The sequence below is a fragment of the Podarcis bocagei genome (assembly GCF_964188305.1).
Source record: "Podarcis bocagei genome assembly, chromosome: 2".
Taxonomy (NCBI): Eukaryota; Metazoa; Chordata; class Lepidosauria; order Squamata; family Lacertidae; genus Podarcis; species Podarcis bocagei.
The window spans coordinates 68,952,349-68,969,173 of record NC_138126.1 but is presented as its reverse complement, the minus strand read 5'-3'; the positions used below and the strand labels follow the sequence as shown (position 1 = coordinate 68,969,173).

The window sequence follows — 16,825 nt, the reverse complement described above, 5'->3', positions numbered from 1 at the left end:
GCAGAAAATGCTTTGCCACACAACCTGTGTCAAAGAAATGACAGACAGATGGCACCCTCCAGCTGCAAGAAGGCGACAGAGCAGGCAACCGCTACTGCACAACAAAAGCCTGCAAGGTCTCATCTCTGGAGGTGTTTCCCAGTTTACATAACCTGCCTGTCAGGAATGCTGGGGATTTTCCAGCCAAGGGTTGAAACCTGGCATAATTCAGGACCAGAACAGCAATTAAATGCCTGATGGTTAGGAACATGGGGGTTTTTTCTTCCCACAAAGGAAGGTTCTTAAAAAGCTAGGTGAGAAAACATTGTCATAAATGTTTTCCATCTGAGCATGGCTCTTTCAAGGAAGTTTCCATTTCTCATGATACTAACAGTTTTCCTGACACACCAAGTAAAAACTGAGTAACTCCTATTTATTTATGATCTGGGCACCCAGTTACAAAACTGAGTTGCGCCTGTCTCTAAACTCATGTGCGCACGAGTCCCAGTTCTTTCTGTTAGATTCTGTTCAATGAAAATTGCTTGCACGTGAAAACGCAGAGACACAACAACTGTTAAGCATTCTCCCTGCACTGTTCAAGGTCATGCGACACCCCCCCCCCCCGCAAGCTCTGAGCAAATATATTATCTCATCCTTCCACTAAGTGGTAGGAAATACTTCAGAGGTAGTTTCTGTAAGGGCCATTTTTTATGACGAGGGTGTTTTTCATGCTATCAGCAGATTTACAAACACACGAGTACCTGGGTAGACAATACTCATATTTAGGGATGCCCCAATTTTCACAAAAGCGACAACATGTCCCTGGGACACACCCCTCTCCTTGCTCAGACTTCTGTCTTCGTAGGCTACATTCCAATTCCAAAATCACTTTTTCAGACATCAACGACTCATTAACAAATTATATTTATCTATCAGCTGTGCAAAAGCCAGGACGGGGGACAGCATTTCCCTCACGCAATGGTCACAACGATATATTTAAGATCTCTTTCTTTCCCTCTATACAAAAACACAGACGTGTCCCCCCCCCCCACGCAAAAGCCACAAGAACGCATGATGATTTAAGGCAGTGCACAGGGGTTGAATGACTCCAGGCTGCTGTTAAACGCCTTTGGTTTCCAAACTTCTCATTTGCCATGAATTAATGTAGGGAGTTTCCCCTGAAGGAAACCACCACGTATTTTACAAGAAAGACTTCCAAGGGAATGTTTCGGAGGAATGGGGAGAACTGGAACAGGAGAAGAAAAATCCTTCTTCCAATACATTTCCCTTATGTTTGACCTTAGTTTGCACATGTAGCGCCATTGTCTCTGCGGTGGCCCAGAGCTTGATGGGGTGGGGAAAGAGGACACATGCGACTAGGAAGAGAACGACGAGGGTCCTTGGAAAAAGAGCAAAGGTCTCTTTAGGCCAGGATCCCATAACTGGGGACATACCAAGCTGGGCACAGGAAACTGCCTTATCCCAAGTCCGATTATTGATCCATCTAGCTCAGTATTTTCTCCATGACTAGCAGTGGTTCTCCAGGGTTTCAGGCAGGGCTCTCTCCCAGTCCTACCTCAACACCCCAGGATTGAACATGGGACCAACTGCATGCAAAGCAGATGCTCTACTACTGAGCTACAGCCCTTCTAGTAAGGTAGCCCACCAGCTTTGCCACATCATTGTCAACTTTCCAGTTTTTACAGCCCTGGGCAACGGCAGGTTGATTGAGCCTCCATAACATGGCTGGTCAGCTGCATTTGGCCTAGTGGGTCACAGGTAGTCCAGGTTTGACTGAAGCCCATACAGTTTGCAGGAGGGCAAGCAGATACATGGTGGCCCCTCCTGCTGTCAACACTGGCCCATAGGGGTGGACAGGGGCATAGCGGGAGTAGTTTAGCTAAGCAGTTTCTACTTAACTAAAAATAGAAATAGTCAGAAAATCCTAGCTACTCCCATGGGGATGGAGAATATAAAGATCTGGTCACAAAGGTTCCTCACTTCTGCATTAGGACTTGCACCTCCACAACAGAACTTCCCCTCCCTCTCCTTTCTCTGCATATCCCCACAAATCTGCTCTGGAAGATTATGGGAACTCCCGGAACAAATATGAAGGGGAGAGATAGGAAGCTCCAATGCGCAAACGAATTCCTCAAACTAAAAGGGACATTATTGTTGGCTACAACCAATTATAAGCAAAGCAAAAGATGAAGAACTCAAAAACAAGAAATCCCAGAGCACGCCAGACATAATTGCATTTTTGGAGCCTTGTCACAAATTTCACTTTTGTGCTTCACTCTCTTGGAGTGCACTCTCTCTTGTTGCCCCCCCCCCACTCTCACACAAATCTTATGCATAAATACAGACTGAGAAATTACATGCAAGTATGTCAAGAAGTAGCTATTTTGGAAGTTAGCAAAATGTGTTTGGCATCCAGCTGCACAGATGCTCTGGCATGTATCTGGGGTGTGTGTGTGTTTTAAGCCTTGACCAACCACAGGAAGATTTACACTTCATTAAAAGAAGTGTAGCTTTCATAACTTGCCCAAAAATTCATCTCCCTGGAAGCAGTGCATTAAACACTCTACAGGCAATTTGGGCAACATATTGTAGAGCAATGCCAAGGGGTGGGGAACCTCTTATAAGAGAGGCTGGAAATGAAAAGCCTATTCAATTCTCTGTGATGCTTGCCTTAGTCAGCAAGCCAGTGTGGTGTAATGGTTACAGTGTCAGACCAGGACTTGGGAGACCAGAGTTCGAATCCTCACTGTGCCACGAAGCTCACAGGATGACCTTGGGCCAGTCACTGCCTCTCATCCTAAGCTTCTTCACTGGGTTGTTTTGAGCATAAAATGTGGAGGTGGAGAACTGTGAACACCATCTTGAGCTTCTTAGAGGAAAGGTAGGATATAAATGTAACAAAGAAAAGGAATAAATAAAAATACTTGCAGCTGGTGACCCTCCTGCAGTTCGAGAAGTTTTGAATGCTTTAGGAAATGGCAAGAACTAATGGCACAAGAAACACCCCCCCTCTCTTTGCCTCTCTGCATTTATCTCATTGGCACATGACATATTTTTTCGGCACTTTTAATCCACCGGGCACCCACTCTGAAAGCAGGTCAAGGTCAAAGCCTGACAATTCAGGCCCAGCTGACAATGAAGCAGAAAGCTTATCAAAGCAGTGAGACAGAGTCACTGGCTCACCAGGTGACACATGAGTACAGTGCCTATTTCTGGAGAATCACTAGCAGCTGACAGGAAGCTGATTGAGAAAAGTGGTGTGTGTAGGTCTCTGAACGTGCTGATCACACAATGCACAAGCACCACCCCCCAGTAGCAAGGAACATTAATCTCTGCCGAATCTGAATGGATGTTGTAGCCAATTCGGGGTGGGGGGGCAGAAGCAGTCCACATGGGGTTGACCCTGACAACAGTCCAGAACTGGTAACTGGTGCAGGGCCCTAGGCATTGCCTTGGGGTCTTCACATACAATGTCAATTCTCAGACAATTGTTCTGACTGCTTATTGCCTTCTGGGCCCAATTTAGGGTGCTGATGCTGGCTTTTGAGGCCCTAAAAGACCCAGGCCCAAAATACTGAAGGAACGCCTCCTCCCATACCAACCTACCTGAATTTTAAGATCTACAGAAGATATTCTGCTGGTGGTCTCCACACCTCATGAGAATCATAGTCTGGGGCCCCACAGGGAGGCTCTCTCTGTGGCAGCCTTACACTTTTGGAACACCTCACCATGCCATTGCTTCTATTTCAGTAACGGAAGAAAAACAAAATTGCAGGGTTGGAAGGAACCCAAGGGTCATTTAGTACAACCTGCTGATTGCAGGAATCACAGCTACAGAATCCCTGACAGATGGCCAGCCACCCTCTGTCTAAAGACCTCCAATGAAGGGGAGTCCATCACCTTTTGAGGTAGTCCATTCCACTGTCAAAGAACCCTTTGCCCAGTTTTTGAGGAGGGGTGAGGTGTACTGGGTGCCTATAAATTCTTGTCCCTGCTGGTTGCATAATTGGGAATTATGTATTTTGTTTTATATTGGTTTTTGAAGCTCATGGGTTGTTTTCAACATACATTCCATCAACGCAAGGACTTCACTTTACACGGTGGAATGTTCTCCTCCTCTCCCTCCCATCCCCCCTTAAATCTGTTCTGAGTTTCCCCCCAACCTTCCACAGAGGATTTGGGGATGACAGAGGGGAAGACAGGGAAACTCCGCTTGTGCTAGTGGTAATCCTTGCACTCACACTTCATTTAGATGAACAGTGCCTTCTAAACACTTTAATATATATTATACGTATTATATTAAAATAATAAAGGAAAGAAAATCTAGTCAAGGAAATGGGCAGTATAATATAGAAAACAGAATAACCAATAAGAGTCCACAGCATCCCAGTCACAAGGACGGTCAACTTCATTCTAGGTATTTGGCCATTTGGGTGACTACATTTGAAGAAGAATGTAATTTACATCATTAATCTACCTTTCTGGAGACAGGATAAGCTATGACCATGACCACAATATCCACAGGAGCAAGATTAATTTGTTGAAGGCTAATAATAAGTCACATCAGGAGAGAAAACGGGATTTCCCTTTTTTAAAAAAACAAACAAACTTGTCTGCAGGTACAGACAATCTCTATGCTGATTTGTGATGGAGCCAGCATTCACATGTCCATCCTGTTCACAAATGAAGTGGGGTTTTTTTGGGGGGGGGGGGTCTTTATTCTTAGTGGTTAGGTTCCATCCTAAATTAGCTATCCCAGAAAATCTTTGGAATATGAGAAGTGGACAGCAGAAACACCTTGAACACATGAGAAACTATTGCAGTCATTGCATTACTCACAGACGAACCAAGGAGTGAGAGGTTTTCAACAGGTTCCCAATGGACAGCACACACACATTGCTACAGCATGAGCTGGGCTTCTTAATGCTTTCCTGCCACCCAACCTTCTTGTTCTAGATTCCACTGTTGCTAAATCTGTCCTCCCACGAACTTTGTCTTTTCGGGCGTCAGTTGTATGCTGACATAGAATGGGCCAGTAAGTGATACTCATGCATATGCAACAGAGAGTATCTGGCTTTTGTAGACCAGAAGAACTTGTTGATGCTGTGCTAGAGAATGGAGAAAATCTCCATACAGAGAGTTCTACATTCCCATCACATACGCTTTAAGTAGCAAAAAAAAAGTTGCTTGCATACATCAGGAACTCTAGCACTCACCATCCCCAATTGGCTATGCTGGCTGGCACTGACGTAAGATGGAGCCTAGCATCATTACACAGGATTGTTCCACTGGAAGTGTTTACAGGCCCCAAGGCTGAAACAATTGTATCTGTTTTGGTAACGAACTGGATATACAAGTATAATCTAGAACAGCATTTCCCAACCTGCAGGTCATAAACCCTGCGCAAATGGGTCACATGCTTTATAAGCAAACCCAAAATAACTATGGCTTGTAATACTTAACTGATACAATTAATACCCCTTACAACTCTTTTGCTCGGTTGGTATATCATAAGGCTGCTTTGACACCTGTAACAAAATGATGGAAAAGCTCAAAAAGCACTTGGGAACTGCTAGCAGTGATGGCCCACCACAAAGTGCTCACACAAGGAGGAGCCCTGAGTGATCACCACGGCCTTTGGAACCTGAGCACCAGAAGCGAGCTGTAACACTCCCTGCACAAGGATCCCATGGTGAGCCATCACTGAATCTACCGCCAAGTTAATTAACAGTTAAACCAAGGGTGAGTTGAAGTTTGTTACATCTAACACTGCTTGTGCAGCTGTATTCATTTTTTTAAAAAACAGCTTATGAAGCAATATCCTGCAAATTGGTGGTTGGAACTCTTACATTCCTATAAACAAAATAGTAAATAACTATAAATATTTTAACAAATTCCATGTTAAGTAATTTTTTTGCTTGGATGTCTCAAGAACAGGCAAACCTACAGTTAAAATGAATGAAACTGTTGGCTTCCAGAGACCTAAGCTCCAAAATTCATCTGACAATAAGTTGATGGGTAAATTTGAACCCATGCATCACCAAGCTGAAAAGGCTGGAAAACGCTGGCGTAGAGAAAACTCAAGATTGAAGTGTTAGTGCACAAATCCAAATAAATCCTGGTTGACAAACCAGTACTCCTCAGATGAAACACAGCATTTCAACTGGTATAAAGAAACTCTGGGCACAATCCGCACAGAAATGCAACCCTATGCATGTTTACTCTGTTTAATGAGACTTTTTCCCAGGTATGTGTGCACAGGTGTACAGCCTTAGTCAATTCATTCATGTGTGAGTGCGAATGGATCAGTCAACCAAATCTTCATAAAATCTGCATGTGGTAACTAAACCTCTCTATTTTTTGGGGGGGGGGGTAACACTTTTTATGTACCTGTGTGTACAAGATATGGACAAACATCTCCTCTGTGATGACACCTGCCATCTGTGGAATGGCAAGAAGATGCACAAAATACTATCTGGTAGAAAATCAAATCAATAGGTTTTCAGGAGAGGGACTTAAAGAATTGTACATATTTGTACAGTTCTCTCTCTCTGTCTCTGTGTGTAATTTATATGGAGTGTTTTAGACTGCTATCCTACACCTACTTACCTGGAAACAAGCTCTGTGGAACTTACTCCTGAGTAGGCATATATAGGAAAACATTGCTTGCACTAGCACAAATTTTCTTTTCAGTTACCATCAGCAATATTTTGTTGGAAAGTCAGGATATTAAAAATGCTTAATAAAATTAAGAATACGCTTTCTATGACAACATCTCAGCTGTGGAATGCGCTCCCAAATAAGGCTTGCCTAGCGTTGACCCTTATGTACTTTAAGTATTTTCATTTGCCCAGGTCTTATTACTATTTTCTTTCAGATTTTTTTTAATTTTAGTACCCTATTTGCTTTAAATTCAAGATGTGTCGCGGCTGCTTTGAAGATTATTTTGTTTTCACACTTTATTCATCTGAAGACTTTCAAAGCAGCTCGCAATTAAAACAACAACAAGAACCTTAAATGCAGGTCTAAAAATTTTTTTGCAAGTCCGACAGGGGTGCAGTTTTCTGACATTCATACTAACACTTCGGTATAGAAAACAAAATCACAGGAGGGTCAATGAAGGGAGTGCGGAAAGGATATGACACAGGACGAGGCTAAAAAGTGCATGAGGCTGAGTGCGTGTTAAAAATAATGGAAGATGGATCAACATTGCTCCGACTTATGCTGGCAAAGATCTATTATGCTGATATTTGGATGCAACTGCAGCAGTTGGCAACATGCTTCCTTCCTCCCACAAGTCATGCCTTGCTCAACCTGAAAGAAGGCACACTATACACTGACCTTTGCACTGAAAAACCCACATGCCTACGCACACAAGCATAGCAAAACTCCATGTGCTTCAGAGCATCAAATGTGGCCAGGACCTGTCAAATCTTTTTAGAATTAAACTTGCAACTCATCTCTGTTCCATCTGGTAACAATTGATCATAAAAAACTAAAGCGATTCTTCTATTTACACAGAGAGAGAGCAAAACGCAATTCAGAGAACAATTATAAAGAGATTGTAATTAGAGAGAAACACATTCACAAACTTAGAGAGAAACACATTCACAAACTTTCAATAGGAACTGCAGCTTCCCTTGGCTGCCGGGTTCGAAATTAGCAGGGCGCTAGGCGCATTTTATCCCTAAATATTCTCCATTTGGGAGCACCTCAAAAAGTCTGGATGCCATTTTTTGTGCCTGGCTGACACTCAAGGATTACTGAAATGTATGTGCTTTGAAGCCTCGGAGTATATGTTAAGGATAGGCAATATGTAAAGGAGTTTAACAATAAAGAGTAGAGTGTTTTGAAAACTAAAGTTTGGTACCAATGTTTTTAATGCAAACACCAAATTAAACATGTATTAACAATTTCTGCTAAGATGTGATATTAACAATGTGTCAACAATGTGTTATTTATGTGAATTGTGTATTAGTTAATGCTTATCAAAATAATAAATAAAAAGTGTTGCTGCCCCTCCATGGCGACTAGACATTCTGTTTTGGCGCCCACAACTCATGTCCCAAAAGACATTTGGCTCCTAGTTTTTCTATCCCAGTTTCTTGGCTTTAGAATTTTGTTTATCAGACATCCCTAATAGAATATGAAGTTCAGAAAAATGTCACAGAGAGAGAAACACAAAATTGCATTAAGCACTTTCCCAAAGTTTAGGTCCCGGTGCAATGGATTCTAAACCAGACTGCGGAAATTGTGGCTCTCCAGATGTTCCTGAACTATAGCCCACATCAGTCCCAGCAAGCATGGCGAATGGTCAGTGAAGATGGCAGTAGCAGTTCAGCAACATCTGGAGGGGCATAGGTTCCCTCCAGGCCTACTCTAAACCTTCACCTTCAAACAGAAAACCACATGGGGAAAAGAAAAAGAGCCTGTCAGGTACCCAATCCTTTTTGTGTCAAACAGAATAGAAACAGCCAGCAAGACCACAAGTTCTGATCAACTTATCAAACACACCATAATGGTATTAAAATTAGCACCTCTCTTTGCACATTTATAAGCATCACATTTACCCCTCTCCAACTCTATGCAACTTGCAATATACAAATTCTGGTGGTAATTGTCAATATAGATCCTCCAAGTTTGCTGCAGGCAAAATAATCTTCAATTAACCATTTAAACACTACCACCCCCATATTAGACTTTCTGAAGTCACTAAATATTATATACATCACTTAGAATCACATGAGCTTCACATATATTCTACACATATATTCATTGAGAAACTGATGGAAAAGGCTCCAAGACAATAGCTATTACTGACAAGAGCCTAGAAGCAACAATAACAGACTTCCCTCTTCTCTTGGGTTCACTAAGCACATGACTGCATGTAACAAAGCTGGGCTTTACCTTCATGAACGCTACAACTTAGAAACTCAGGATATCTCCATCAGAATGCTACCTTGAAGTGAAGCCTTCCAATATGATTTCATCCGCAAGAGGAGAAACCATGAAGTCAGCTTTCCTTACAAGAAAGTACAGATACATAATTCAATAGTCAAAATTCCATTTGCTACATGACCAGAGTTAACTACTCACGTAACATTCTGATTACCTGAAAAGAATGCAGGAATACCAAACCATTCAAGTTTGGGAAGGCTAGGTAATTCACACAACCAACAGCATCACTGGAGGAGACTAACAACATTGACATATGTAATCTAATAATGCCACCATTGGGATTGTTTACCCATCACCAGAATTTCAACATAGTATTCCATTATTACTGTGGTAGCATTTGGTCATCTGTACAACATGTGCCAAGAACATACATAGCTTGGGGGAATGTGTGTCCCCGAGACTGCTCATATTGCTAAAGATCTATAGGAAGAAACAACTGGTTCTATGTTCCAGAACTGAAGCAAACACATCCACAAAAACAGCTTCTATTTTATAAACAGAATAATATTAGATTAATAAGCAAAATGTTAGCAGACATTTGTAAAGGCATTTTCTGAGCTGCTACTTTCTGCACACTGCAATTCTGTATCACCTTCACGTTGGTACACAACTGATCTATGGGTTTGTTTGTTTTTAATGGTCTATAAAAAACAGCTAAATATCCATTCACAATGCGCAGAATATGCAGTTATTTACAAAATGTGCTTTGTGCCCTGCTGGAAGACCACTTCAGCAAATTTCTCATTGGAAAAGTTTAAGTGGAAATACCTTTATTCCATTTTGATGTATTTCAGTAGCAATTAGAAAAGGAGAGTAGACACTATGGGGGCATCTAACTTTTTTAACATTTACAAATTCTGCTGGCCAAAATACCTCAGCATGTATCAGCTATTGGAATTAGGGCAAATAGCTGGTGAGAATAATTTCTATCCTTTATTTATCCTTTATTTTTTCATCAGTCAACTAGCCAGTACATAGTGAAAAAAATTAAAAGGGCCTGCCTACTCTTTCTCAAGGGTAGAAAGATATTGTTTGGAACCAGGCATACATTAACAACACTCCTTTTCTTTTAATTCCTGTTTCATTTAAAGTTACTGACAATGAACCATTTGTCATTATTTGGGCTTGCAAGGTTGCAATCCAATTTCATGCATGTTTATCCAGACATAAGTCACACAGGAGCATTTACTCAAATAAGCATGCATAGACTTGCAGCTTTAGAGTCACTATCACGTACAAAGTGAAACCACTAAACCTTGGCTTCATTTTCCCCAACTGCAAAACATGGATAATACCTCCTTGCACTATTTTGAAAAAGAAAAGTAGCTGAAGAACACAAAAGTGATATAAAAAGCCAGAGTAGCGTGATAGCTATAGTGTTGGCTTCAATTCCCTGCTCACCCAAGAAGCTCACTAGGTAGCCACTATCTTTCAGTCTAGCCTACCTCATAGAAGTGCTGAGAAGATGAGATTGTACAACACTCTGCATATCAGCCAGAGCTCCTGGGGAGTAGGGTAGGACAGAAATAAATACATAAAGTTAAGGCTACAATCCTAATCACATTTATTTGGGAGTAAGCTCCACTGCAATCAGCGGAGGCTACATGAACAGGATTGGGCCCTAGGTGTCATAACCTGGGACCTAAACATTTGAATCAGCATCTCCCCGTGCATTGAGATCTTCAAAGGAGGTCCTTCCTTGTGTCCCCATCAGGTGTTATTAGTTATGTGGCCATGGTGACCCCCCCCCCTTGGAATGCCCCCCTTAGAGGTATGGTTGGCACCATACCTTTGAGAATTGAAAACATATCTGTTTGATCAGGGTCTTGGTGTTTCTAAGTTGTAATACAGCTAGTCAACTCTATGAAGAACATATTTGGTTTATACGAGTAATGCAACAGTGTAAAGGTAAAGGGACCCCTGACCATTAGGTCCAGTCATGACCGACTCTGGGGCTGCGGTGCTCAGCTCGCTTTATTGGCCGAGGGAGCCGGTGTACGGCTTTCGGGTCCTGTGGCCAGCATGACTAAGCCACTTCTGGCGAACCAGAGCAGCGCACGGAAATGCTGTTTACCTTCCCGACAGAGCGGTACCTATTTATCTACTTGCACTTTGACATGCTTTCAGACTGCTAGGTTGGCAGGAGCTGGGACCAAGCAATAGGAGCTCAGCCCATCGCGGGGATTCGAACTGCCAATCTTCTGATCGGCAAGCCCTAGGCTCTGTGGTTTAATCCACAGCACCAGCTGCGTCCCATGTGTACTGTAGTCCTAATCATGTTTTCTTCGTGTTCATAGATTTCAATTCTACAATGGAAGGGATCCTGAGGATCATCTAGTCCAACCCCCTACAATGCAGGAATATGAAGCTGTCCCATGTGGGGATTGAACCTGCAACCATGGTTATCAGCAGTAGCATGCGGTCAATGGACTAGGGGAACTAGGTTAGTCCCTTAAATGTCCCGAGTAAATTAAAATATTAAAGCCTGTCGCCTCATTCCCAAAGCCCAGGAAGCTTTTGCCCAGCTTGGGGTGTGTGTGTGATGGCCACATGCACACGTCACCCTGCCCCCTCCATCGCCCTCGCAAGCTGGCGCCTCTGGCCCTGATGAAAAATGTCACTGCATGTCACTGGTTATCAGCACTATGCTCTAACCACATGAGCTATCCAGTGGTATTTTTTAATCTTATAATAACAGGTCTTTGTTGCATAGCATTGTATTTCAGTGCTTATATTGATGTGCCTATGCCTTCATTAAGGAGAGACTAAAAATGCGTTAATAACATATGCATATGTTCAGCCACGAGCAACACTCAACAAATCAGTAAATAATTTTACTTATTTATGTGGAATCGCAGTCTGGAACAATCTTTAAACCCGAACGTGTTTTTCTCAGCACAACCCAAGGCATGATCACTCAGAGGTTAATCCAAGTGAATTCAATGGTGCTTACTCCCACATAGAAGATTGTAGCCTCATTAAAGCAAAAGATATGACCAGCGCCGGATTTGCATATAAGCTAAACAAGCTATAGCTTAGGGCCCCATGCTCTTGGGCCCCCACCCCAGGAAATTTAAAGGGGAAAAAACTGGATGTACATATCCTAAATATAAGATAAAAAACAAATAAAATAAAACCTACATACAGCGACAGTGTTTTGTGTTGTGTAGGCTCCTATGATGTAAGTAATGGGCCCCGCCTGCTAGCCTGCTCCCTAAAATATCACTGGTTTGCTCATTTCTATATATAGGGTGCCTACATTCTGCTATTTATAATTATTAGTAGTTTGCATCATATATTTACACCTATTATTTCATATTATAGCAAGTTTCTAGAGGCTAGAATATGAGTCTTTGTAAATTGTGTTTCTAAAGGAACTTTTGTTATTGCCCAATGCCAATGTGTTTGCATGATTGTTTGTTATGAATAAAAAATCATTTTAAGTTAGAGCTTAATAATTATTTCACTATTAAGATACTTCTTCTTAATTGTATTTCACTATTAAAATACTACTTCTTAATTGTATTTCAGTTCAACAACTACTTCAATAAAATACATATTTTGTTATGTGCAAATGGCTTTAGATACCTATTAGGTCCATAAATTACCATATACAGCATATATTCAACACAAAAAACAGCGACAATTTGTTGCTGACAAAAGACAGCTGGACTTCTAAAGGGCCCCATTAGCTTCAGTAACTTAGGGCCTCATCAAACCTAAATCCGACCCTGGATCTGACCTCCTTTAACAATCACTACCCTGCGAACATGACCTGAGCATTCTGTTACTGCCACTGTAGAGAGCCTTGAAAGAAAGAAACAAAACAGGGGCAATAAACCCCTCAGCTAAAAATCGCGTTTGTTATCCAGCACTATGGAGTGTGTGACAGGTTCCCTGTTGATAACTCCAGAGGAGATACACACAGCACACAGGTGCGTTTGTGAAACCTTGCACGAGCCACTTGTGCCTGCGTCCTGTTGTGAACGTTGCAAACAACTCCTCTCACGGAACACAGAACCCACCAGGCACTGGGAGAAACGGGGTCTCAACTTTTACAGAACTTCAACCCCTGACACCTCCCCGCTTTAGGGAGCGGGGTCTCCGTTTTTAAGGTGGGCTGACCTTATTTTTATTTGCTTTTCCAGGACCGGAGTTCTGGGGCACAAGGAACTGTGGAAGAGGAGGCGCACCATTTGGTCGCCCCCCTCCCAAGAAAACACCACAAGCCCGTTGCTAAGCATCAATCCCCTCCGACCTTAAGCGTAAAGCATCCCTTCTATCCCCACAGGGACAAGGAAGGGGGGGCATTTCTTTCCCCGTAGGAAAGGAGAAATGAGGCTGGCTTGGGGTAATGGATGCCCCGATCGTACCTGCGGGAGATCCTGCGACGGGGACCCAATCAGCTCCCGGATCTAGTGGGCTCTGAGCCGCGGGCATCTCCCCTTTCCCCCCGCCCTCCCCACTCGCGCTCCGCTTCCTCTCTCTCTCTCTCTCTCTCTCTCCTGAGGAAGGAAGCGTGAGTCAGAAGGACCGCCCCTCTGGAATTTCCCCGGCGCGTGATTGATAAGCCGAGCGGCTAATCAGCGAGCTGCTTCCTCCCAACCGCCCCCGCGCGCAAGGACGGCGTCTCGAAAAACCTCAAGAGAGCGAAGGGAGCCGCCAGCCCAAGAAAGGAAGCGGCGGGGCGAGGGGAAAGCCCGCGCGGGCGATCTTAGCTGGCATCGCCGACCAGGGCAACTGCTAGGCAGGTCGCTTTCTAGCCTGATCCCGTAGGCTGCTGACTTAGGAGTGGAACAGGCTTTCTCTTATATTTGACTTTCTTCTGGATTTTTTTAAATTTTTGATTTTTGGATGTTTTAATGCAGGTTGTAAACTGCTTTGTGATTTCCCCCCCTCCTTAAAAATATAAAACGGTGCAGAAATAAATAATAATAATTAATGAGCAAGTTGTGCAATTGCCTGTCCTTCCCCCAGGTGGTGTTCGGGGGATTCGATGGAAGCTTTCTATATAAAATAGTCTGTTTCCTTTTTAAAAACAAAGCTTTCCTTGGCCCAGTGAAAGAAGTCTCCTTGAGATTTTTCTTCGATTTTTTTAGAGGAATTGCAGATCAAGAGGGCCACCACTCGTAGCCGAGTAAGCTGCCGAGTAAGCTGCTATAAACACAGTTTTAACAGTGAGTCCATAAGTTCTGGATCCTGACGTCCTTCCACAGTGGGGACATAGGTTTCCAGGCGGGAGTTGATCACGGTGAGGGTTTGCCAAGCGTGCCTTGCTCTTAGCACGTTTCTCCCTTGCGTCCTGAGTTCGAGCGTCTTCAAAGCCCATGACACCTTTGGTAAAGACTGTTCTCGCAGGCCAGTGTTTCCCAGTTGTCAGTGTTTATACTACACTAGTGGCTAAAAATGAAATCAAGCAAGCTTCCGGATTCCACAGGATCCCTCTTCTAAAATGAGCATGAAATAAAATGGGGGTGCCCTCGGCGGTGGGGTGAGCCTTGCTGCAAGGCCTATAACAGGTGTAATAAGCTGGTTCTCACAGGCTTGGCTTTCCATGCTGTCAGCTAAACAGTGTCCCAGACACACTTTATCTTTGGAGCAACTTTGTCACTAGCCCCAGTCCAAAAGCAGCATTGCAACCAGATGTAGCTGGGGGTGGGGGGTAGAAGATCTGTTGGCCATTGTCTCTTTTTTAAAAAAAAAATCTGCCTGTATGTGCCTGGCTGCAGAGAGAAGGGAGCTTCTGCACTTTTAAGAGTTGCATAGAAGAAGGAATTTAGGCAATGCTGCTTTATCATGTGCTGCAGGGATTGGGAAAGTGGTGTCCAAAGAACTTTCCTCATTTGCACAACCCGTTGGAGGTGCAGGAGCCCTGCCCTGCTGCTGCATGGCATCTGGTCACCAGCTTCTAAATTATATGCATGGATGAGAGAGAAGTCATGAAAAATGGTGGCGAGAAATGGGGTGTGGTTCTCGTGTTGGGTTTTTGAAAAACAGTACAGTACTTGTATTAGAAAATCAACCTTAGAACTGTATAGCAAGCAGCTTTTTCTCATACATACACAACCTGGTCAATGGAAATAGCAGGAGGAAGAGGAGTCGGTCCTCTTGGCCAAGAACTGCTGTCAGTTCTTCTCTGCCATTTGGATCCTCTTTTCCTCTCAGAGCAGGAGATGTTGCTTATCATTAATAATGTTCAGTGCTGGATTGATGCTGGTGTGGGTAGGTTCCCTGCACAATTCTTTTACCCTTCCCTTCTTGCCAGAGTGCAGGACATATCATAGCAATCTTAAAACGATATACAAATATCATAAAACAGTAACAGAAATTCCGACCAGTAACAAACTTTAAAATACAATTCAGAGGATAATAAATTATACTGAAAAGTGTAGGCAACTACTGCTGAATATATTTTATGTTAACATTTGTTGTTGTTTAGTCGTTTAGTCGTGTCCGACTCTTCGTGACCACATGGACCAGAACACGCCAGGCACTCCTGTCTTCCACTGCCTCCCGCAGTTTGGTCAGACTCATGTTTGTAGCTTCGAGAACACCGTTAACATTACGAATGTGAAAAGACAACCAAATCTCAGTCAGGAAGGACAGTGCTATAGGTGAGGGACATTACCAAGAAGCTTGATGTAGGATTTTGAAAGACTACCTTCCACCAATGGCTGCATGAAGAGGGCAGATCTTAAAAGCATGGGCTGGAAGCTATGCAGGTAGGTCAAGCTCCTGTTTGGGGAGCCTTCAACCATGAGACATGAATTAATGAGTTCCTCTTGCACTTCTCAGAGCCAAGAGTGTTTTTTAGACCCACCAGTAAATCTCTTCTCATCTCTTCCTTTTATTCCAACCCAGTGATTATCAAGATTCTCTTTTTATTCCCCATGCTTGTGCCATAGGAAAAGTAGACAAAAAAACCCCTTCTCTTTAGCTGACCAGCTGCCAGTTTGACATCACCAAGGCTGCTCAAATAAACATTGGTTTGTTCATAGAATCACAGAACTGTAGAGTCGGAAGGTACCCCGATGGTCACCTACAACATCCTACAATGCAGGAATATCAACTAAAGCATCCATGAGAGACGGACACCCAACCTTTGCTTTAAAACCTCAAATGAAGGACATTTCACCACCTTCCAGATAGTCTGTTCTATAAACATGGACTCTCATATGATGTGTTTCCTATACTAGGTCAGAGGCACAGAACCAACAGTATACGTTCTTCTAGCTCACAAGCTGGGAGTGGGGAGCCAGCAGGGAGTAGAGAGAGATTTCAGCTTCTTGTGATCAAATTCTGAGCTATATACCACAAGCTACGTAACCCCCTCCCAAACTCCCACAATGTCCAAAATAAGGAGTTAAAATGTCCTCTTTGACTACTCACTCAGATAAGTAAGAGATGGGGGTCCAAAAGATCCTTTCGGGGTGCTTTAATCGAATGTGAGGAAGAAGGCACGCCTAAGCTTACTTTTAGCTTAGGAGATGGGGAATTCCCCAGCGGAGGCCATAGACAGCTCTTCTTCGGTGGTTTTTGAAGAGGATCCAAAAGTAATTTAAAGGGCTCCCCTCTAGCCCAGAGGGGTATGCTGAAGTACGTCACCATTCAGTGAATAATTCACTGAGGAAAAATGTGATTCAGTTTTGGAAAGACTATTATTCCATGCCACATTCCTTAAAGGGCTACGTATTCTAACCACAAAGCTGTTTTATTGTTCCTGGGGAACGTCTGCATGATTGATAGGCCTCTGTAACCAGGTACTGTATTCCAAATCCTTTGGAATATAGAAATAACTACCATTTTCATTTTGTTAACATTACAATGTGACACGGGAGATCCATGACAGAGGGTGCATCCAGACTGC

At 43.1% G+C, this 16,825-nt stretch overlaps 1 protein-coding gene across 6 annotated transcripts in view; it reads right to left on the bottom strand.

Moving 5' to 3' along the window:
- Positions 1-16,482, bottom strand: part of TNIP1 (TNFAIP3 interacting protein 1) — a 55,351-nt gene extending 38,869 nt beyond the window's left edge. For 4 of the 6 annotated variants that reach the window (XM_081180751.1, XM_081180754.1, XM_081180753.1 and 1 more), the window contains exon 1: positions 13,332-13,459. Coding sequence is in view for 1 of the 6 variants with exons in the window: in XM_081180755.1 (XP_081036881.1) it covers positions 13,332-13,398 (67 nt within the window). In the remaining 5 variants the exon portion in view is untranslated. Of the gene's footprint in view, positions 1-13,331; positions 13,460-16,347 lie in introns of those variants that run through there. The other 2 variants (XM_081180752.1, XM_081180755.1) reach the window with 2 other exon arrangements.
- Positions 16,483-16,825: the final 343 nt, after the last annotated feature.